Source organism: Lytechinus pictus, chromosome 7 (assembly GCF_037042905.1).
Source record: "Lytechinus pictus isolate F3 Inbred chromosome 7, Lp3.0, whole genome shotgun sequence".
NCBI lineage: Eukaryota > Metazoa > Echinodermata > Echinoidea > Temnopleuroida > Toxopneustidae > Lytechinus > Lytechinus pictus.
The window spans coordinates 6998644-7023822 of record NC_087251.1 but is presented as its reverse complement, the minus strand read 5'-3'; the positions used below and the strand labels follow the sequence as shown (position 1 = coordinate 7023822).

The window sequence follows — 25179 nt, the reverse complement described above, 5'->3', positions numbered from 1 at the left end:
GAATATGCTAGAAAAACCGAAGCACATCTGATAATGAACATATAGTTCTCAAAGGAAATATAAAAAAATAAAACCAGAAATTAAAAATTTGAGTAAAATTGAGTACGATTTTATCTATGTTCTTGAAAAATTAGTTAAAATACAATTTTTGACTTCATAAGCCTAAAATATTGGAATTGAATGGCCGCGGATTAATATCAATTCATCCCCGCGCCAGTGCATGCAGAATGCAATTCCCATATGCATCCTCGGCGCCGCCTCGCCATATTGTGTGTCGGATCGGTCGCACATGTTCATATCCATTCATTCATTAATCACGCGAGAGTGTTTCGGTGCCGTAGACTGTCTTGACTTGTCCTGCTCCTGACGAATCTTCTAGAAGAGAATTTTCGAGAATTTGAAGAGGTAAGTTAGGTATATAAGATCTTTCTACCTGAATTCTAAGTTTATTCTACATTATTTCCTTATTCAACTCAATTGACTAAGTCAGACAAGTGAAGTTTGGATCGGGTTTACAAGGGCAGGCTTGACTGGGAGTTGAATTGAAGTTGAATGAATCTGGTCTGGATATTGTGAAACGCTTTGTGACAAAGTTTGTCTAAATTTGATTTAAGATCTGAAGAGTGGTGAGATTTATTGTGTCTTTATTGTCTAGATATGATTCTTGATCATGGTTTCAACTAGCCTAGTCTTACTCTTACTAGTCTGATCAACTTTTGATAGATCTAATCTCTAATTTCTAAAGCCAGACCTAGAATCTAGATCTGTTTCAATTTCATCAAAATTTTGCTCCTTGTCTGGCATGTCTGGGGACATTTTTTTCAAAATGAAAATTCTCTTTTAAAACTTTTTAAATAAAAGCAGTGTTTTTTTAAAATATTTATGCTGGGGGGGGGGGGGGCAGTCAAATATTTTGCTGTATACATGCGTGACCAAAAAATGCTTTTAAAGGTTTTTTTTCCAGTTTTGTACGCGGAATCTTTGCCCATGGCATACTATGTCTATAGCATAGGTCTAGCCTAGGTTAAAAATCTGTGGTAAAGTTTTTTATTCTTTCATTGCAGTCAGTTTTAATACAGATCACAAAAAACCACCATGTCAACTGAAACCAAACGTCCAGAAGAACCAATGGAAGCTGAAGAGGCAGAGACCTTTGCCTTCCAGGCAGAGATTGCTCAATTGATGAGCCTCATCATCAACACATTCTACTCAAACAAGGAGATCTTCCTTAGAGAGCTCATTTCAAATTCATCTGATGTAAGTTTGTTTCATCAATTCCAAATTGCAGCGCATGCAATAATATTGGATAGGGTAAAAGGAAAAGATGAATTTTCTTCTTAACTGAAAGGTGTGTACACTCTGGGCTCTGGCAGAAAAATATGACAATCAAAACACTGAAAATTTGATTAAATTTTGACAAAGATAATCAAAGTTAAGACAATTTTAAAAGCTTGACATTATTTTGGTGTTAAGTTCTTTGGATGTCTTCATGAATATACATTTAGCAAATTGATGTCATATCCTCACTTGATCTGTCTATACAAAATTATGTTTATTCAAATAAAAAAATTTGGACAACTGGTATTCTTGCTACAAGATTTTTATTACATGGGAGACATCATACACACATTTTCTCACATAATAACATAAGAAAATAGAAGGTGGGGCCCGGGGGGGGGGGGGGGGGGTACTTCCATTGACGAGTGGATACCATGCGCGACCATGGGGTCTTGAAAAGCACCCTAAACACGTATTTTCGTCGGTTTTACCTTTACCTACATCATTGGGTTTAGTACAGCCACACCTCGCGCAAATCATATTCTAAACACAGTGTTGACTCTTGGGGCAAAAAGTACGGTACATCCTTTATAAAACATTTTAGTCTTGATTTTTTATACTTTTTTTCAGCATGGAGTACCCCGTTTACTTGTCCCCAATGTTGGAATGTGATAAACTTAAGTTAAGGAAAGATCTAAAAGTTTTTAGATCCGATCTATTCTAAGCCCAGGATTATACAGCCTTAAAATTTCTAGATTAAAAGTTTAGTTTGACCTCAGAAGGCAATTCCCGGATAAAGTAGGCATTGTTTCAAAATTTACTTGCTTTTCCCCCAAGTTCAGAACGGTTTCATTTTGAATTTCATTTTGAAATTTTAGAGCACCCCTGCTATAATTCATATACGATCTTCAATCCAAATGTCTAGATATCCTTGGTCATAGGAGGATCTGAACCACACAGCAAATTAGTCATTTCAGAGTACAGTTCACTGACTTTTAAAGAAACTAGCTGTGTTCGTTAACTAAAAAGAATATAGAGTTCTACTTGGACTTTGCATGAGTCACCTTCCATAGATTGAATAATCACTTGTGAACACCAACTGAATTGCTGAGAAGGTATCTATTTAGAACTGGAAATATGATCAGAGATTTGTTGATCTAATACTGTAATAAAATAGAGATGTAACGATTGAAATTCCATGTGGATGCATTTGTCAAACATAGATATTTGTTATTTTTTTAACTGGGACTTACAACAAGGGATAGGTCTTACTATATCATTTTAGCCTTTAAGGAGATCAACAAACCAGAGAGCAAAATATTATCAGCTTGGTCCATGGACGGGAGGATTATTGTAACTGTACGATGTACAAACAACAAAACTATGAAAAAGCAAATCAACTCAAAGGAAGACCTTGTCAAACTTATATGAATAATTTTGCCTTAAAGGATGATAATCCTTCTACTCTTTTCACCATAGCATGAACACTCACTTTATAATATAAAGTGAAATGACTTCCAGGCCAGTGACTTACACTGCAACTCACAGTTATCATCGAAACATTTGTTATCAATCTCTTCAGTTTTTGTATTCTGTTCTATTACATTGTCTTTTTACTTTTTACATCCTAATTTGTGTACTACTACGAAATTTGCCTGTTTTACTCATATTTTGTCACCTCTTGGTTCAATTTTGCATAGTATACCGTTCGCTAGTTTTAAACATTTTGTTCATTTCAACTTTTCTATTCTAAGTGTTTATTTGTAAAATGTTTGTAAATCCCTTACCTATTGATACTGACACAATGTTACATTTACAGTATGCTGACGACAGCAACAATTCCTCTGAATCTTGTTACTATACTCCAAACCAGTTTAATAATTGTAATATCCTTAAAAATGAAGATCCTAAGAATATGTTTTCTCTTTTACACGTTAATTGTCGGAGTGTTCCAAAGAACTTTGAAAACTTATTAGTATTTCTCAATAGTATTGACCTTGAATTTACAATCATTGGCCTTTCTGAGACATGGCTCAAACCTAATTCACATATACCTCTTTATTACTTGGAGAATTATGATATGTTAACGAATAATCGAATATGTAAACAGGGAGGTGGAGTTGCAGTATATATTAATAAATCTCTAGCATATAAACAGAGACCAGACTTAACGTACATGTTTGAATCTCTAGAAACCATATTTATAGAGGTTAAACCAAACAATAACTCACGCTCTTGGTATATTATTGGTATAATTTATAGACCTCCCTCAGGAAATGTAGATGATTTTATTTGTAAAATGAATTGTATTCTGAGTATTGTCAATAACGAGCACAAAAAATGTTATTTGCTTGGTGATTACAACATAGATCTCAATGATATGAATGCTTCTCAAACCACCAAGAACTTCTCTGACTGTATTAATACCAATTCTTTAACGCCGCTAATAACTGTACCCACACGTATTACTGGTCACACTGCAACCCTCCTAGACAATATATTAACGAATGATGAAAATAACTTAATGAATGGAGTGTTTGTTTCCGATGTAAGTGACCACTTACCTGTTTTTATCATCACTGAAATCCCTTCCTCAATAGATAGTCTTAGCAATGCTTATTCTAAACGGTCAATTTCAGACACTTCCATTGCAACCTTTTACCATAAACTCTCTTCCGTCAACTGGCCTATTAATGATGATGATCCAAATAGTAGTTATGATAGATTTTTATCAATATTCCTTAAATTATACAATGAATGTTTTCCTATTATATCTGCTAAACATAAAAGCTCTTTAAATAAACCTTGGTTCAATAAACATTTAAAATGCCTGTCAAAGAAGAAACTAAAATTGTATCGTAACTACCTTAAAAACCCTTCCGATAGCAATAGAGAGAAATATAGGTCTTTGAGAAACATTTTTACTAAAGAACTACGCAAAACAAAGAAAAAATACTATGATCAGCTTTTCAAAGACACCAAAGGTAACTCATCTAAAACATGGAAAATATTGAATAATATGTTGGGTAAAACTAAAAGGTCAAATCATACTACTTTTGAAAATAATGGAATCACCCTTGAAGATGCAGAGGTTGCAACTCAATTCAATGACTATTTTATTAATGTGGCTCCTCTTTTACTATCAGAAAACATAGGATCAACTGATCATGATTATTGCCCTCCTCTACCAAAGAACCCATATTCTATATTTTTTACTCCAATTAAATACTCTGAAATAATTGACGTAACCAGCAAACTAAAGAATGGAATTAGTCCTGGATTTGACAGTGTAGATGTTTCCATTGTAAAAAAAGTAATCTTTGTCATATGCAAACCACTTTGTAAAATATTTAATTCATCTATAAATAATGGTATTGTTCCTGACCAATTAAAAATAGCAAAAATCGTACCCATATATAAGAAAGGACAAAATAATGTATATAGCAATTATAGGCCGATCTCATTATTGCCCATATTTTCAAAAATATTAGAACGATGTATGTATAACCGGATCTTAAATTTTATAAATAAACACAACATATTATATTGCAATCAATTCGGATTTAGACCACAACATTCAACTTCATCTGCCCTTATAGAATTTATTAATTATGTATCTAATGCTATTGACACCAAACAAACAACTATTAGCTTATTTCTCGATTTATCAAAAGCCTTTGACTGTCTTGACCATAAATTATTATTGTATAAACTTAACTGCTATGGAATAAGAGGTACAGCTTTAAAATGGGTTAACAGCTATCTGTCGGGGCGTAAACAATATACTACATATAAGAAGCATAATTCTGAATCTAAGATCATAATGCATGGTGTTCCTCAAGGGTCAATCTTAGGTCCCCTTCTATTTTTAATATATATAGATGATATCAGATTTACTTCAAAAAAATTGCATTTTACAATATTTGCTGATGATACAACAATTTCCTTGTCAAATGATAATGTAAATAAATTATGTGAAAATCTCAATCAAGAATTAGTTCATGTAGAAGAATGGTTAGTCAAGAATAAACTCATAATAAATATTTCTAAAACAACATCAATTATATTTTCAAATCGCCACTTCAATCCCAACGATGTTAATATATATCTCAGCAGTAAGGAAATTCTACACACATCTTATACAACATTTCTTGGCATCCAACTTGACGATAAACTCTCCTGGTCCAATCACTTTAATTATTTATGTTCGATTATTTCAAGAAATATAGGTGTAATGAATAAATTAAATTTCCTTCCCCAAAACATATTAATCAACCTTTATTATTCAATGGTTTATCCCTATTTAACTTATTGTAATGTTGTATGGGCCACCGCAGCCAACAATAACCTAAATATGTTAAGATTATTTAAATTACAGAAAAGAGCAGTAAGAATAATATGTAAGACTTCATTTAATGCTCACACCAGTGTCCTATTTAAAAGATTAAAATTCCTGAGTGTATTTGACCTTTATAAACTATCCCTTGGATCATTTATGTATTCTTGTCACAAAAAGATAATTCCTGAATCATTAAGCAGATATTTTTGTCTTAATATTGCTACCCACTCTCACCAAACTCGTAGACAATTTGATTTTCACATGCCCTCCGTCCGTACTACTTTTACCCAAAAAACTATAATGTATTCAGGTCCCAAATTATGGAACTCTCTCCCCCCTACCCTTAAAAATAGTTTATCCCTGAATAGTTTTCAACGTCAGTACAAAGAAATTATGTTAACAACGTTCGCATCCAATAACTAAGACTACATGACTATAATTTCTGTGTTTGCCTTTCTCCTACACTTATTCTCCCTAATTTCACCTGTCGATTTTCTGTGACCCTCCACATACGCTAGTCCTTTACCTTTTTTCTATCATTTTCCTCGAAAGGCAAACACTTCATTTTAACTTTATTAATGTTTGTTTTCCCTTGCATTATTTTGTCTTTGTATGTTCTATTTTGTATCCCTTCTTTTTCTTTCTTTACTGGGCTGGAACTTCTAAGATCTAACAGATCTTTAATGCCAGTCCACACTCGAAGCCTGCTCTGTACACTACTTTATTATCACTTTTGTTATTTTGTTTTGTTCTTGCCATTATGTATTTCTTATTTACCTGTATGTATGTTATTTTTATCGAGTGAAATAAATGAATTGAATTGAATTTTGATATTCCATGTTTATAGGCCTTGGACAAGATTCGCTACAAGTCTTTGACTGACCCCAGTGAGATTGAAGCCGAAAAGGATTTCTCTATCAAGATTATTCCCAACAAAGATGAGAAGACAATGACTATCATCGACACAGGTATTGGGATGACCAAGGCTGACATGATCAACAACCTTGGAACTATTGCCCGATCTGGCACCAGGAACTTCATGGAAGCCCTGCAGGTATGCGTAAAAACTAATCGCGATTATGCAGGGTTTGAATTGGTCGGAGGTCATAGCTGTAGATGACTACTCATTTGTGGTGTAATATAGAAATATGACTGAGATAGAATAGTGGCCTTGCCTCCAAAACAGATACATTTAAGGCCTGATTTGGCTCTACATTGCATAATGGTAATATGAAAAATTTAACATTTTCCATGTTTTGTGGCTGTTGGAAAGAGTAAAATACAGCTGAAAATATCACTGAAAATAATGTGTTTGATGAAATGGTACATGTGTTAAACAAACAATTTTAATATATTTTTAGAGGAACTTATGCTGAACATTTAAAAGTTATCAGGGATTATTAAGTTCTCAATGGTGAAATGAAAATGTGGATTTTTTTTGAAATTCTCATTTTAGGCAGGAGCTGATATCTCCATGATCGGTCAATTTGGTGTTGGATTCTACTCTGCATACCTTGTAGCTGAGACAGTAACTGTCTACTCAAAGAACAATGATGATGAAACTTACATGTGGCAATCTAGTGCTGGTGGCTCTTTCACTGTTCATAGAATTCCAAGTAAGTCATTTAGGTCTGCATGTGGATTATAGTTAAAGGGGTCTTTAAGCTTGAAAATTATGTTACTTGAATCAGACAGACAAAACCGACAACTGAAAATTCTTCAAATTGGACAAGGAATAAAAGTTTCATTAAGTTTTGCATTTTTATGTCACAGTTCTAATGCAGTGAGCGAAGTGATGTAATGTTGCCACTTATTCTTTTTTATTTGTTAAATGAAATAGTGTTTATTCAGATTTTTTCTCCAAGAATTTAAAAAATAGGATGAACTAATTTATTATGTAAGATAAGCTGAAACCTATATTCTTTACAAGGAGATATGTATGAAAATATGAATTATAATTATGTAACAAAAAGGAAAAGGGAGACATTACATCATCAGCCCACCTATTGCATATTCATGATGGCATGCTTGATGATGTGACAGTATTAAAAAAAAAAAAGTTTTATGATTCCATAACTATATATTTCATAAGATTTGATTAACTTTCATTGTTACGCTAGTTGAAATCTACTTTATATAAAAGTAAGGAACTATTTGTGGAAAGCCATTAAAAAAAATGCACATTGGAGGATCATATAATACAAATGATTGACAAGAAAGTTATTGAATATAGCTTTCAAAAGGTATCCTTGGAATAGTTGTTTGGACAGTTAAAAGATTACAAATGTTTGTAAATGTGGATCTTTATTTGATTAAAAATGTCCATTCATATATTTATGTGTAAATTGATTGGTTAGCAAGGAAATATTACTTCATCTGTCTTTGGATGTCTGAGATTAGAAAAAAAGTGTAGACACTGCTGGATATGCACATTCAATTATTATTTTTTCTCTTTCGTCATACAGACAGTGATGACCTGAAGAGAGGAACCAAGATTGTTCTAAGCATGAAAGAGGACCAGACAGAATATCTAGAGGAAAAGAAATTGAAAGAAATCGTCAAGAAACACAGTCAGTTCATCGGCTACCCTATTGGTCTTCAGGTACGTCTTTAAGTATTTACAGTCCGAACTCTCTTAACCAGCCTCCCCTTATCCGGACGCATACTTCCAGAGATTTTTTTTTCAAATAAGTACGTGGGGAAATGAGATTTCAATCTAGACTCAAAATTCCTATGCAAACTCACTTTGTTTAAATACATTTTCCAATATAGTCCACCTACATCCACATGTTTTATGAAAATATCTTGCCCAAATCACTAAACTTAGACAGGATAATTTTCCAGTAAATCAGGGCGCAGCGCAACTATTCTATCATGTTCTCTTTTTTTTCCGGGAAAAAAACCCACACGTCTCACTAGCTGCGGCTAGGCCTCGATACGGACAGCGCCATCTATCATTTTTGAGCCTCCAGTCATAAGAATAGCTGACTTTGCGAAGCTGCTATGCTAGCTGATCCAATTTTAAAACTTGGCTTTATCGAGTCATTCTCTTTGGAGATATGCTCGATGCATACCTCAATCATTTCAGCAGGTAAATTATTATGTCGGGGGGTGGGTTGAGTTAGCCAATTAAGACCGTAACGGAGCAAACTTTACAGATGCTACGGGACACCAGATCTGAGCTTCTTTGACTTTATTGAGGTTTGCCAAAACCAACAAAATGAAAGGAGTAACAAAACAACAACCCTGCAATGACAGAAATGAAATAAGATTATCAATAACACCATTTCAAAAACATGTCATTGGCACTTGCATCACACAATGTACATAATAGACTGCAGATATTGAATACATGGCAAAATATTGATATTGAAAGTGGGGTGTATTCATCTCTATCATTTACTGAAATGATAAAATACATGCATTCCTCAAAAACAGCTTGTAAATATTATCGTTGTAGCTATCATCTCAAAACTATTTAGTAGATATAATAAGCATATTACTCATATTTAGTCAGATGACATAAGAATGCATCATACACTGTATACATCACGATATTCTATTAAAATGAATCATTTATACACAAATAGAAGAATCCATGTAATTAATGCCTACCCAAAGTCAGAGGCTACTGGTGGTTACACACCACCTACATCACCCAGGATACCACAAAGGAGTAGCAGCTTCTACATTATTCGAAATCTCGATGAGGATCAAATGAGTCGGACCAGCTATAATTAAAGAAAGCAACAATCGTAACCATAAGATAATCATAACTCCAACTCATGATAAAATTGCTTAGAATTCCCTGAATTAATAGCTTAAAAAATATTATATTTCTCAAACAATTCTACTACTTTCAGTGTGGATAATCATTGGTAATGATATACTCACAAATATCAATGTTTTCTTTTGCACGAATAAATAATCCAATTAGTAAAAACTATGTTCATTAATTCCAAAGTTTTGATCAAGACCCAAGTACTTGATAGAGCAAGTAGCTCTATCGAACGGAGTCAAACTGCATATTTCTGTCTATTGAGCTTAACACAACCATTCTCTATTACAGTTTACTCATCTGATACTGCAATTAAAAGAGTAATTTAAGTCTACAAACAATATGTGTATGTTCAGTAAGCAAAGAAGTCATAGATCTAACCTCTTATTTCAGAACCATAATCAGAAATCATCACATCATATAATATAACGAGGTCAGCTAGAAGCATACCTTACCATGGGCGCCGCCATCTTGAAATACAATGTTTACTATAGAACGCCCTCTATGTTATCTTTCAAATAATCTACTAAAACTTTCTCTTCAATTCAACAAGTAATCCTAAATTTCTGACCTTTCAAATATCAAGTATTACTTATATTCATTATTCCCAACAATGTCTAGCACAAAAAGTAAACCAGTAAATATCCTCATAATTTGTAAGTTACAACTCATCTTTGAACTTGACCGAGATACACTTGCTTTGCCAAAGTTATGAAAGTAAAAGTGACTAAATTCAATCTTAAAACAAGTCATTCTTTTCTCATAATTTTGTCCATGATAGTATAGAAACGATATTAGTTATTAGATTAATTACATTTTACTGTAATTCTATGCAAAAATAAGATAAAACGACACTTACATCAGCCCTTTCCCAGGCCTGCTTCGATTGCAGTCCGACCTGCACCAGAACCAGGACGTGCAATAATCTACCTAACGTAAAATGCCAACAAGCAGTGGAGTCACGGAACCACCCCAAAAAATATCATTCCGCTAAGGATTTGTTAAACTTTGAAACAGCCAATATGAAAAAGATACAAGTATATATATTGTTTTCACTCAATATTACGAGAAAACAAATCCTTAAAATCCTTTAAAATACATAACAAGGATTAGAAAATAACTAGAATTATATTTTTCGAGCGTACATACATCGATCATCCTAACCCTATCCAGTGATCCGGCCGATCAAGAGAATTCTAAACACCTGTGCGAAAATAATATGCAAATTAGGCACATTCTTCTCAAGCAACCTAAATGAAAATTCCACTTTCCGACAATTATAAAAGGTTGCTTAGTCTAGTACACTATTTATCATGATGATATGAGTTTAGGGCTATTAAAGTCATAGGTCATACGTCTGAAGATCTTGTCTTGGCAAGAACTAAATACCATTTGAGGTATCATCTTCAGACTTGGTTCATTTTTGCATATTGGAGTTGCGATAAGATTGTTGGTCCATGGGTGTCAAAGGTTGCATGAGTCGGTCACTGAATACAATCAAAATAAAGTTTTTGCAATAATTAAAAAAAAGTAACTTATATCAACTTTAAGCTTGGCTCATGTTTGTACAGTTGCATGTATGGGAGCAGATATTAAATACAATATTTGGTGATCACAAGGACAAAGGCCACAAGGTCATTCTTCTGATAATTGAACAATTTGACAGATATGAGGTCACATTTTATTATTGGTCAATAATAAAGAGAATAATTGTTGATTGCTCCTTTAGGTACTTCTTAAAAAGAAATTGAAATCGACAAAGCTGAAGGCATTATTGATGATGGTTAAAGCATGGACCTATTACGAATGGACATTCAACGAGAGCATTTTATGGCCATCACCTGTTTCCAGCTGTCAAAATTGCTGTCTCACAGTTAACGTTCTCTTTGCACTTTTTTTACGACGAGCGCCCGGGGCGGTCGTTTACTCAATACTCAATCCTTTCACGGCCATTGACAGTCACCGCCCGATCTCTGGCCCTCTTTCGACCAGATGCGGTCATGTAAGCTCGATTGCTGCGATCAGGGAAAGTCCCTGCATTACCTATAATGCAATGCGCAATTTATTTCCGGTTTTCAATATATTATTTCACGCTGCCAATACTGTGCAATTGTCGTCTGATCATCACAAAAAATCCTATTAAATTTCGCCAATCCTCTGGAATTTTACGCCCAAATGAAAATCAACTTCTGACCGAAGGTAAGCGCTACTATCGCCATCAATACTGTCCAAAAAAGATGCATTTTTAACGTTTTTCAGCACATTTCTCCGTCAAATTTCAACTGCTTTTTTGCCGTAGATATACTGATCTGAAGGTGATGTCAATGCATTTCATGTGCGGTTGTTTGCGATGTATGTAAAAAAATACGTTTATGCACGCCTGTTTTCTTGTTCCTGCAATCATTTTCATAGCGCTAACGTTCGCTGCTGTGCGTTGCTTTTGATAAAGTGAACGAACAACATCGCAATGGGTAGGAGCAGCGTACAATTGATTTCCGCTGTCCATCAGTGCGAGCGTGTTTTACGACCGGCTTGATGGGCGTCAGCTGCCAGCGCTCTGTTAATAAAAGGATTAGCGGTGAAGGTCTTCGGCCGAAAGGAGGGGATTCGTTGAATGTCCATTTGTGATAGGTCCATGGTTAAAGACAGACGTGAAAACAATATACCTGTTATATTATTGATCATGTAATTCCATAGTGTTCAATTTAGTAAAAAGTTAAGATGGGCAAAATATTTAACAACGCAATGTCTTTCTTGTCTGAACAATAGGTGGAAAAGGAACGTGAAAAGGAGATCAGTGATGATGAAGAAGAAGAAGAAGAAAAGAAAGAAGAGGAAGAGAACAAGGAAAGTGAAGACGAGCCTAAGATTGAAGATCTGGGTGATGATGGTGATGAAAAGAAGAAAGATGAGAAGAAGAAGAAGAAGATTAAGGAGAAGTACACTGAAGATGAAATCTTGAACAAGACCAAACCCATCTGGACTAGGAACCCTGATGACATCAGTCAAGAAGAGTATGGTGAATTCTATAAATCACTCACCAATGATTGGGAAGACCATTTAGCTGTCAAGGTACGAGTTTCACATATTTTTGAAATTTCAGCCTTTTATTTTGGAGCATCACCTACACAAGAAAACAAAATATCTGTCCATGGAACTTGGCTCAATTAAAACTTTTTTTACTATTCACCATAAAAAAGGTGAACAGTGAAAATTGCTGATTTTGTGGAATTTCATTGCATGATGGGATTTGAAACATTTTTCATAAAATGAGATATAATTCAATATAGTTATATACAATGTACTGTGATTTCAACTACACAAATATCCCTGAATATTTTGGGCTGTGGACTGGTGTTCACCATGGAAGCTACCATTGATAACTAATTTACCAACATGTTTGATAGTAAGATGTATGGAAGAAGATCCATGTCTTTATAAAATAGGATGACCAAGTTTATACTTCCAGCACTTATGCACCATGTCATAATTGTTATTCTTGGTACATGACTTGTCTGTTGTGTATCAGGCTCTGATGATCATGTTGACTACTGGTGGTGCTCTAATGGAAGTAGATTAAGAAAAGAATTCCTGTACCTCTACCATGATCATGTCATGTTACAGGCTTATCAAGACTATCTTTTCTGCACCAGCTTGTGCTTACCACATACTGAACCTCTTTCTTAATGTTCAAGGACTGTGGTGCATGATCTGGAAGCAACATATTTAGTTTATCTTTGATATGATTGATCCATACAGTAAGACTGCTCTGTTGAATTTGATTAATGATGGATTAATCTTAACCATATTCCCCTTGGTACTTCATGCCTTGCAATCCCAACAATATGATTTTTTTTTTTGATGATTGATAGATTTAATGATTTGATAAACCTCGATGCATTGTAAATTGTACTAATTTTGTGTTCATTTTCCTTAATAGCACTTCTCTGTTGAAGGACAGCTTGAGTTCCGAGCTCTTCTCTTCATTCCTAAGCGTGCTCCATTTGACATGTTTGAAAACAAGAAAAAGAGGAACAACATCAAGCTCTATGTCAGGAGGGTATTCATTATGGAAAACTGTGAAGAGCTCATCCCTGAATACCTCAGTAAGTTCCTTCTCTTATATCAGAAAACCAGTAAATATGTTTTGTGAGAAAAACTTCTCTACTCAAAAGTTTGCATAGAAATTTTAGTAGAACTGTATAATTTTGTATATTTCTAATCAGAGAATTTGTTTAAGCTGCATTATGAATCGTCTTTGAAAAAGGGCCATTTTCCCCCAATTTGTTAAAAAAAAGTTTCCTTATTCCCCCTCCCCCTTACAGATTTCGTCAAGGGTGTTGTGGATTCTGAGGATCTTCCTCTTAATATTTCTCGCGAGATGCTCCAGCAGAGCAAGATCTTGAAGGTGATCAGGAAGAACATTGTCAAGAAGTGCATGGAACTCTTCCTTGAACTCTCTGAGGACAAGGAAAATTACAATAAGCTGTATGAACAATTCTCCAAGAATCTCAAGGTAACTTAACTATTTAAACTCCAATTAGAAGCAATAAAGATCATCTTTTATAATACCGACCTGTTTTCCCCTCGCCAAACCTAAAAAGGAACCATCATTCTGTGAGTCTGAACCAATACTAACAATGCAGTATTTTCATAGGACAGTCCATTACAATTGGAATTAACAAAAGAATGTGGTGGTACATATTAAAAATAGAAAAGAATGGGAATGTTATGCTGTAGTGTCTATACTTGATTATAAAACAGGAATTCTAGGCTTATACATCTTTCTTGTTATACTTCTATAATTGTATTACTTTTATTTAATTTTGTTGTAAATTTAATATTTGTTTGGTTGTAGCTTGGAATCCATGAGGACTCACAGAACCGAAGCAAGATCGCCGACTTCCTCAGATACTACACTTCACATTCTGGTGATGACTTGACAACTCTCAAGGACTATGTCTCTAGAATGAAGGAAAACCAAACACAAATCTACTACATAACAGGTAAATAAAGGGAATCAGTAATTTTTTGTATTTTAACCTTAATACTTTTTTTTGGGGGGGGGGGGTGGGGCCATAATGGCCCTCACCCCTCGACACTTTTTTTGACATAAATCTGCAAATTTCTTTTAGACTGCCGCTTGCCGACCTTTTTACTCTTTAACCCTATCTAGGCTGGCGTATTTTGGGATCTCGGCCATTGATCGCGCCAACAATTTGCACGCAGGTTGTCTGAGACATAATCTACAAAATTGTACAGTCAGTTGGCAAGCCCTGAAAAAAAAGCTTCTTTTATCCAAGTGATATTCATGACTAGAGGGTTTTTGCATAGTTAATTAGCTTGGTGCGAACCAAAACACCTCTTTTTATTCGGCCATTGCTGCTCTAAATATTGACCAAATTTCATGTTTTTGGTATCTTTGTAAAGAAGAAGAATCATTCTTTCAGGTCATGTGTTTGGATTTTTAAAAGGATGTTGTAATATAGGGAAAACTTTTGATCTAAAACATGAAACAAAATAATTTTTTCATGCAACAAAAGTTGTTGTTTTCACACTTAATTTCTGTTTGAGCACAAATGATTTTTAGATCATGATAAAGCTGAATATCTAAGCTTTAATATGATATAATTTTTATAAAAAGATGTATTTTAGATGGGTCAGCAGCCAGCTTTTCAAAGGCCAAGTACATTTAGCAGCTCAAAAACAAGAATACTGCGCTTTGATTGGTCATAGAGACCACACACCCACGCAAATTCCAATGTTCCCCTCACTTGGCCTCTGCAAGGTCACACTTGAATGTTGAAAACATTATTCAGCCAATCAGAACTCTGGATTTTATGTTACTCAGAAATTTCAGAAATCTCGTCTTGCATCTTGATGGAAAAAGCTGGCTGCTGACCCATCTAAAAGATGCCACATATCAAGAGTGACATTGCAAGAAAGTACAGAGTTTGAGCTTTCTGATGATATAATTATAAATAATGTTGGTGCCTAAAACACAAAATGTTGCACAATTTGCAAGTGAAAACAGAGGAAGAAAATTCTGTTTGATGCATCTTTTCAGGTAAAAAATTCACTTACTTATCAAAATATTTCATTCAAAAGAAATGACCAATATAAAAGAGTAACATTTACTCTTGCCCATGGTACAAAAATAATCAATATTACCCAAGGAGAAAGTGGTTAAATTCTTTGAGAAAGAAAGTCTCACAATTCACGAGATTTTGCAGGGACATGAATTCAGCCACGAGAGGACTTGGATAAATCTTGCTCATTAACACAGGGGCTTGCCGACTGACTGTATAGTAATTTATTTCATGCAAATTGGTATAAAGTGATTATGCTAATTTATGTAGGATGCAAAATCATACTTTTTCCTCTAACTTCCTAAATTTTGCTTCAAATGTTCTAATTTTTGGCGTAGAAACTCTTTGTGATGTTCTTATCAAATGCACATGAAAGAATTGCGATATCAGATCAATTTCCTATGTATATTGTGTTTTGCAATGTCTTGTATATTTCTTTGTTTTTGGAGCTTTTGTTTTCATTGTTTTTTCAATGAACTTTTTTGGGGACTCTTGAGATCATAAATAGCATAAAATAAATCCATTTAGACCAGCAAAACTAAAAATAATCATACATTTATGATTTTTGCCTTTTTTTTCAGCTGAAACATTGCTATTTCTGAATTCTTATAAGCTTGACAGTTTTCAATTTCATAAGTTTTTGTCTCGCCTGCATAGCAGAGCGAGACTATAGGCGCCGCTTTTCCGACGGCGGCGGTGGCGTCGTCAACATTGAAATCTTAACCAAGGTTAAGTTTTTAAAATGTCATCATAACTTAGAAAGTATATGGACCTAGTTCATGAAACTTGGACAGAAGGGTAATCAAGTATTACTGAACATCCTGCCTGAGTTTCAGGTCACATGACAAAGGTCATTTAGGGTCAATGAACTTACACCATGTTGGGGAATCAATATCGAAATCTTAACCAAGGTTAAGTTTTTGAAATGTCATAACTTCAAAAGTATATTGACCTAGTTCATAAAACTTAGACATAAGGGTAATAGTGTATCACTGAATATCCTGCCTTAGTATCACGTCACATGATTAAGGTCAATCGTCACTTAGGGTCAACAAACTTTGGCCATGTTGGGGTTATTTGAGGAATTTTCATCATAAACGTTAAAAGTTTATGGATCTAGTTCATGAAACTTGGACATAAGAGCAACCATGTATCCCTGAATATCATGTGCGAGTGTCAGGTCACATGACCAAGGTCAAAGGTCACTAAGGGTCAACGAACTTTGGCCATATTGGGGGTATTTGATGAATTGTCATCACAACTTTGAAATTTTATGGATCTAGTTCATGAAACTTGGACATGAGAGCAATCTAGTATCCTCGAACATCCTGTGCTAATTTCAGGTCACATGACCAAGGTCAAAGGTCATTTAGGGTCAACAAACTTTGGTAATGTTGGGGGTATTTGTGGAATTGTCATAACTTTAAAAGTCTATGGATTTAGTTCATGAAACTTGGACATAAGAGCAGCAGTGTCTCCCTGAATACCCTGTGTGTTTCACGAAAATGGCCAAGGTCACTTAAAGGTCAACGAACTCTGGCTGTTTTGGGAATATGTGTTGAATTGGCATCATAACTTCGGAAGTTTATGGAACTTGCTCATGAAACATCGACGTAAGGGTAATCAAGCATGAATGATAGTTTTGCACAATCCTTAGGTCACATGATCATGGTCAAAGGTCATTTTGGGTCAATGGACATAATGTTTTATTATCTTATTAATGTTTTCTTCTGTGAATAATTATTCTTTAGCTGTTTTTCAAAGGAAGCACTGCTGCTATATCGAATTGCGTAATGCAGGCGAGACTGCCAGAGGCGTTCTACTTGTTTCTTACAAGTAATTACATATTGCTTTGCTGTGTTCGCTCTCCTTGAGTTACATTGCCCCCTTTTTTTTGCATGGATAGGTGAATCAAAGGACAAGGTTGCCCATTCAGCATTTGTAGAACGTGTGAAGAAGCGTGGGTTTGAGGTTCTTTACATGACTGAGCCTATTGATGAATACTGTGTACAGCAGCTGAAGGAATACGATGGAAAGACCCTAGTCTCTGTCACAAAAGAAGGCCTGGAACTGCCGGAGGATGAAGAAGAAAAGAAGAAGAGGGAAGAGGCAAAGGCAAAGTTTGAGAACCTCTGCAAAGTCGTCAAAGAAATCCTTGACAAGAAGGTTGAGAAGGTATGTAGTTTTGCTTTTTTTTCTCTTCAAAACTGTCAAAATGAGATCCCGTAACACTGAAAAAAATATTCAAAGGAATGTATAAACTATAATGACAGATTCTTGCTGAAAGAGTTATGCTTTCTAACTCATGCATGAGCACATCTCTGTACAAAAGAATAAAATGAAATTACCCAGTTGTGCAAAGCAGAGATCAAAGGTCCAACCAAGGTGTTCATGCGGGCAGTTGTTAGTTACGTTGATAATGGAAGCTCTTCATCTTTGGTATAAGAAATGATAACGAGAGACATGTTAAGTAAAACATAAATGGCACCTTTCCTCATTAGGATATCTTGTTATTCAATCTCGTGATCACAACCTCGATTTGTGTAGGATGAAGTAATGATAAGGTATTGATCTCCTTTTTGTACAGGTTGTTGTGTCAAATCGTCTAGTCTCATCTCCTTGCTGTATTGTTACCGGTCAATATGGATGGACTGCTAACATGGAGCGTATCATGAAGGCACAGGCACTCCGTGATACAAGTACTATGGGTTACATGGCAGCCAAGAAACATCTTGAAATCAACCCAGAACATCCTATCATTGATACACTCAGACAGAAAGCTGATGCTGATAAGAACGATAAGTCAGTGAAGGACTTGGTGATGCTTCTTTATGAAACCTCCCTCATGGCATCCGGATTCTCATTGGAAGAGCCTCAGACCCATGCATCACGCATCTACAGGATGATCAAACTTGGTCTTGGTAAGTTGTATATTCCATCTCTTGTAATGTGCTAGTGTACATTACTTGCCCAGATACAATTTAACAAAAAAGGGAGAGACCTGCGGTCAAAGTGATTAACTTTGCTTTTTCGCCTCTCATGCGCAGATGACTTTTGACAAATAATAATAAAAAAACTCTACCCAAGCAACAGGCAGATGTAGAATTCCTCAAGTCAGGCAATGTTTAGACCATATTATACAAGACTTATTTATCCTTCATATATGTTGAAACCGATTTTGATGTGTAGAGTCGCCTGTATTTCACAATGCAGGTCATTTATTTGTACATTCTGTATATTTGTTTACTGAACAGTTTGCTTCACTATGTTTTGCTATCACTAAAGTTCATCTACGAGTCACATATTCTTTATAAATTTTTTAACCCTAACCAGACTGGGCATAATAGTTGAGGATGCAATCTGCAACGCTGTATGTTTTTTTTCTTTTCCAAAGTCAGATTTTTTTAATATGAATTAATTATGCTAATTTATGCGTAAATCATAGTTTTTGCTCTAATTCACTGTAAAAATTTCAGAGTGCTAATTTCACAATTACAAGTGAAAAAATCCTGGTTTGAAAATGAATTTCTTATTTATTTGTTTTCCGACCTTTTGTTTTTCTTTTCTTTTTTTTGCCAAATTTATAGCAGGACCTTTTTGAAGCTTAAAGGTATTATTTAACTTTGTGAGCAGCCGATTTAAAAAATTCTCAAATCAAGATGAAACATGTGTACAAGTGCATGTATTAGAACTAATAAACCCTGAAAACAACCATTATTGAGAATGAAAAGCTATAACTACAAGGCAAACCCCGATTTTGTAAATAAGCGTCTTATAGACGCCTAAATAGTACACATAAGTGTATGGGATGAAATTAAGATGGTGTTTTTCGGTCACTTTATATTTCAATTTTTGAAGCACTAAATAATTATTTTCGAACGCAATTTTTTTCTGGGCTTCATTTTTGTAACATATCACAGACACAGGTGACAAGTGTGACCTTCTAGCTCAGATTTTTTAAAGTCAAATCAATGTTAGCCAATCACTTTAATTATGCTGAAATCAATTAATTTCAGCTGATGAAAGTAAAAATAATCATAACTTTATGAATAAGGTGAGAAAATCTAATTCACATTGACTTTGTACACTAAATCAGGTTTTGAAGCAATTTAGGGTCTGACATGCACTTAGTTGTGTAATTTTATAACCGCATAGCTAAGTGTAATGAATTTGGTCTCAGAAGATGCCCAAGACTTCAATGTGGAAAGTCAGTGGGTAGCGCGGCCGAAATTTTCGAGCAGCAGAATGGTCACAGAAAATATTGAGGGGGGGGGTTGATTAAACCTGACTCAGCGCCTTTAGGATTAACATTTTTTATGGTTTAATTTTGTTTTTTACATGTGCCAGAAGTTAGGAAAAAAGAAACTTTCACGTGTGTCCTCTTCAAGGGGTGGGGGGGGGATATTCTAGGTAAATGTATAAATGTAGGTACAATGTATGATTCTAAGGCCTTTAGCTTATGAAATGTTTTGTCTTTGGTGCAGGAATTGATGAGGATGATGTACCTGAGGAAACAGCTGATGAAGACATGCCACCATTGGAAGGAGATGATGATGATGCATCCAGGATGGAAGAAGTTGATTAAAAACTGAACTGAACATTATACCATCTTAGAATGCGAGAACATGACTAATGTGATTAGGAACATTCTGCGAACTTTGTCATAATGATCCTGTGATATGGACTGTGGGGGCGCAGGAAGTCTCTCCAAGTATTTCTAAGAAAGACAGGAAGGGTGCAAGGAACTTCTGATCTTGGGAGCCATTAGCATGGTCACTATGTGAATTGCAGTAATCCAGGTAGCAAATCAACATTCACATGTCTGCACCCCAATAATACTCTACTTCAATCTGTTCTTTCTCCCCCACAAGATCCTTCATAAAGTGAAAGTATTTCAATTTGATTCATAATTACCCTACTCTTTGGAATCGAACTCTTGCTTAATTCATGTTACGTAAATTGTTACAATCTTTAAATGGAACATTTTCTAAAAAGTCTCTACCACTTTCACTGTAATTTTACTCCATTTTGAAGTCAAAATTAAAAATATTTAATATACATGTATCAAGTTAAAGTATTCTGGGTAAACCATTTCATTGCGACGGTTACATATACTTACGAATCATTTTCCAGTGATCATTACCAAATAAATAATACCCATCCTGAACTATACGTAGCATTTCCATATACTGCTTTAACATTTTAAGAGATAGCAATGTGGATGTCTAGCATTTTGCCCCACCTAGGTAAAGCTTCAATATTAAGCATTGTATAGTCTTTAGTAAATGCAGTATTCAGAGTTAAATATGTCTGTGCTTGTATCGTCTTTCTTGGAATTACCTGTAAACTGATGAAAAGCTTCAAAAGGTGATTAGTGGTATGCAGGTACATGTATTTATATTTAAAAAGGTTGCCTGATCTAATCAGACAAGTTTCCTAATGGGGTATGGTACTAGGGCTGCACAATATGACGATATAAAAACTAAATGTCTTAACAATATTGTATCCACATTCAGTCACATCTTGAATCACACCAAAAAAAGTCTTCATTTTTCTAGACAAAAAGAAATCTTAATTGGAATGCTGCAAATATCATTCCTCACCAAAGAAAATGAACATTTGATGTTTATGCATGGCTTGGGAGACAGTATATCACCATACATTGTGATAATTGACACTCAAATATATAATATCATACAGCCCTTAAAATACCAACAGGTGCAATATTGGTATGGAGAATATGATTGAAGCTATGTTGGTTTTCATCAGATCATTAATGTGCAAGGTGGTTTGTGGTTAATATTATAGCATTAATTATGTTAATAGAGTTTGTTCAAACTTTTCTAACGTAGCAATATCGCTTTTGCCAATTTTCTTGATTTAGTTCCATATTCACTATTTAATCCATTTTATTGCACCAGACCCGAGTTGCTTGTTGGTAATCTAGCGTGAAATCAAGAATGTTGATACATATGTAAATCTGTTTCGTGTATTTTTTGTTTTGTACCATGAAAATAAAGTTATCCTTCAATTTATTCATGCATCATTCACATTATTATGCTGCAATAGTATTGTACTGTGACATGTGTGGGGGTGGCTCACTGCCATTGCAAGGTAAGGTGGCCTTTACACAAAAGTAAGTGAAGTATTTTTTATGGCCAAGTGATGTATGTTTCTACAGGAGAAGGGGCATCAAAATTGCCAAAATCGAGAAAAAAGGGTATGTATTTACTTCCAACAGCAATATATTTGTAAAGGGTATGTGTTTTACATTCACATGAAAAAACCAAATATTTTGAGTCAGTATTAGTATTTAGGGCATAAATTAGAAAACTACTTCTTCAGGATATTCAAGATTAAAATGAACTTATTGCAGTGTCACCTATCCAGGGGTAATTATGCAAGACATGGCATAATAGACAGTTCTTGTAAAGCGCACATCACATTTTGACTCAAACGTCTCCATGCACTTCCAAAGGACTTCTTACCCTGGCTTTATCTTGGTGGCTGTAATTGATATAGGATAGGTAGTGAGAGTGTGTGTTCAAACATGGACCTACTACTAGGTCCATGGTTCAAAGGAGAGAGGGTGGTTATGAAGAAGAGAGATGGACAAATAGAGTCGGTAAGTGAAGGAAAATGAAGGATGTGAAACAAGATTGAGAATAAAAACCAAGTGATAAATAGATTGCATTTTATACATTATGTAATTTCTTGCAAATTTATGAGAGATATACCCATTTGCTCAGCTATTGAAATTAAAGGGTTTTTTAGATGGAGTAAGTAAATGAAGTGTGAATGAGCTCAGTAATTGAAACATTTTTGATATTGGAATACATAGCCTCTTGCTGTGGCTGGCAATTTTATTTGTTAGTAATGGGTCACAAGTTTTTTTGTTTTATTTTTAGATTATTCTTTGGGCCTGATGTTGCCATCATGAAATGATGAAAAATGGTCCATGGCTAGTCTGCTGTGCAAACCCTTCACTCAAGTTAAGGGTCTGAATTGCAGCCTACTCGTGCCTTGTGTACTGAAGGCCTGAATTGAAACGGCAAGTTTTGTATGTGCTAGTCTTTGCATGGAGACACATTTGTTTCAATCGGGGTCTGTGCCTGCAGACTAGTCTATGACTGCCACTTAACATGACATTAGTAATTGGGTGGAATGGGTAGTCAAACCAATCATAACCAGGGGCCGAAGCCACTTGTTCCTAGGATTGAAACAGGGTTTACCCCTTCACAGCCTGTATGGAAGCAAGCTAGGGTTGTCATCCCCATAAGGAGCCTGGTCAGCTAGAAACCAAGCTAGACAAGCTTGCAACCTTGACTTCTATTTTAAAGGACAAGTCCACCCCAACAAAAAGTTGATTTTAATAAAAAGATAAATCAAACAAGCATAACACTGAAAATTTCATCAAAATCGGATGTAAAATAAGAAAGTTATATTTTAAAGTTTCGCTTAATTTCACAAAACAGTTATACGCACATCCTGGTCAGTATGCAAATGAGGAGACTGATGTCATCCACTCACTATTTCTTTTGTATTTTATTATATGAAATATTCTAATTTTCTCATTGTCACATGAAACAATGATTAATTCCTGGCTGAACATGTGGAATTAGCATTGTTTAATACTATATGGTCCAGTCGACTTGGTCCTTATTGTCAAATCTATAAAAAAATGAAATATTGTATAATTCAAACAATAAAAAACAAGAAATAGTGAGTGATGGAGATCATCAACTGACTCATTTGCATGACACTGAATTGTGCATATCACTGTTTTGTGAAAAATAAGCGAAACTTCAAAATGCCATAACTTTCTTATTTTACATCTGATTTTGATGAATTTTTCATCGTTATGCTAGTTTGATTTTTCTCTATTTATTCAAATCAACATTTTGCCGGGTTGGACTTGACCTTTAACTATTGGCAAGGTTATTTGGAAACAAAAAAAAATGCCTTTAAGGGGAAGTTCATCCTGGAGTAAGGCAAATTAAAAAAAAGGATGAAGAATTTGCACAAAAAATTATCAAAGATTTACACTCGTGGATTATTAAAGTTCTGGTTTTTTTTGTGATGTCACACTTGAGCTGCTTCCCTCTTGGTCATGTGATACAAATTTTCATAAATGTAATTTTAAAGAAAATTGAGAATGACTAATTCATTCCTTATATCACTGTTATATATTAGAATTCTAAGAGCAATTACATTCATTTTATTTAGTTATTTTCTCTTTAAGGATATTCATAGCATCACTGGCGTAAATCCGTGTTGATGGGTGGGGGGATGACTAAAATATTTTTGCATTTTTTTTGCAATCATGTTTTTAGATATGCAAGGAATTGTCATTAATATGTCCACAGTGGCGCACCGTGGGTCACGGCATTGGGGGGTACCAGCAAAATGTTTGAATCACTGAGTGAGTGCGCGTGAAGCGCGCTCAGTTGCCAGTTGACCTAATAGAGACAATGTCATTAAACGGATATGTATCTCACTGATCAACTAATGCGAGCGTGAAGCGCGAGCTGAATTTTTTTTATATTCACACCTAAAAAGGGACATTATAATCAAATTTGTGTAATCATGATAGGTACCTGTTTCGCTAACAATGCAAGCGCGAAGCGCGAGCTGAAAATTTAGATAATTCAGACCTGAAGTGGGGCATTCTTAGGTTTCTTTGTAGGAATTAACTAGGACCATACGTATTTCATTAACCAAATGATGCGAGCGCGAAGCGCGAGCTGAAATTTTTCGATATTCAGATCAGAAGGGACATTTTAAGGACTGATTTTAGGAATTCATGAAGAGCAGACATATCTCACCGATCCACTAATGCGAACGTAATCACGGACAGGAAATGTTTCATATATACGAAGACCTTAACATGGGGCAATCACTTTTGAGTCATGAAAAAGAAGCATATGTCACTACATAAAACAATGATAACTATTCAATTTCAATTCAATTTAATATGTCTGCTCTTCATGAATTCCTAAAATCAGTCCTTAATATGTCCCTTCTTCTGATCTGAATATCAAAAATTCAATTTCAATTCAATTTATTCAGTGCTGGGAAATATATTTGGTTTATATTGACTTGAAAACGGGATGTTTTAGTAAAACAGGATTATATATCTCGTTAAACAGACGATGCGAGCACCAGGAACAATGAAGACGTAGGCCCTGGGCAAATTATGTTTCATAAAGTTATGATAAAAATGTTTCTTATGTAATGTAACATAACATAATTATAATATAATATAACATTATAATGAATAATATTTTCTTTTTTCCCACAACGTTTCTCTTCCTTTCTCCCTCTTTTCTCATTTTCCCCCTTTCCCCGTTTTTTTTTGTCAGCCGATGGGGGGGATGTGCCCCCCATGTCCCCCGTAGTTACGTCACTGTATGTCCATATGGCAAATACCCCTCCAATATTTTTTTACCCCATGATGGTTTAATGGTTTTATTAGAGATTACATTTAACAATTTTTGACATTCCATCTTAATCCCTTCCCAAAGACCCCAACGGGGGTTTCTCTTCAATGTTATAAAGGACATAAGTATTTCGTTTGGAAATGGTGAACTGGCTCTTTATTTGCATTTTATGATTCAACAATATTGTTTTATTTGTTAAGCGGTATTTTAGGAAGAATTTTCACCAATAAAACAATTGCCTCTTGTGATTTTTTT

At 34.8% G+C, this 25179-nt stretch overlaps 1 protein-coding gene across 1 annotated transcript; it reads left to right on the top strand.

The window, feature by feature from the left end:
* The first annotated feature begins 8 nt into the window (after positions 1-8).
* LOC129265067 (heat shock protein HSP 90-beta-like) lies at positions 9-21519 on the top strand. The gene is made up of 12 exons (XM_054903050.2): positions 9-405; positions 1065-1257; positions 6465-6671; positions 7074-7233; positions 8083-8219; positions 12165-12467; positions 13336-13501; positions 13721-13911; positions 14254-14401; positions 17391-17659; positions 18072-18405; positions 19969-21519. The coding sequence occupies exons 2-12, from the start codon at positions 1096-1098 to the stop codon at positions 20067-20069; spliced, it is 2178 nt and encodes a 725-aa protein (XP_054759025.1). The 5' UTR covers positions 9-405; positions 1065-1095; the 3' UTR covers positions 20070-21519.
* Positions 21520-25179: the final 3660 nt, after the last annotated feature.

Bases quoted from the DNA above. Each gene is read 5' to 3' on its own strand.
- LOC129265067 (XM_054903050.2), top strand. From the start codon at position 1,096: ATGTCAACTGAAACCAAACGTCCAGAAGAACCAATGGAAGCTGAAGAG. The intron at 6,672-7,073 runs GTATGCGTAAAA...TTCTCATTTTAG, and splicing joins ACTTCATGGAAGCCCTGCAG to GCAGGAGCTGATATCTCCAT. The intron at 13,502-13,720 runs GTAAGTTCCTTC...TCCCCCTTACAG, and splicing joins GCTCATCCCTGAATACCTCA to ATTTCGTCAAGGGTGTTGTG.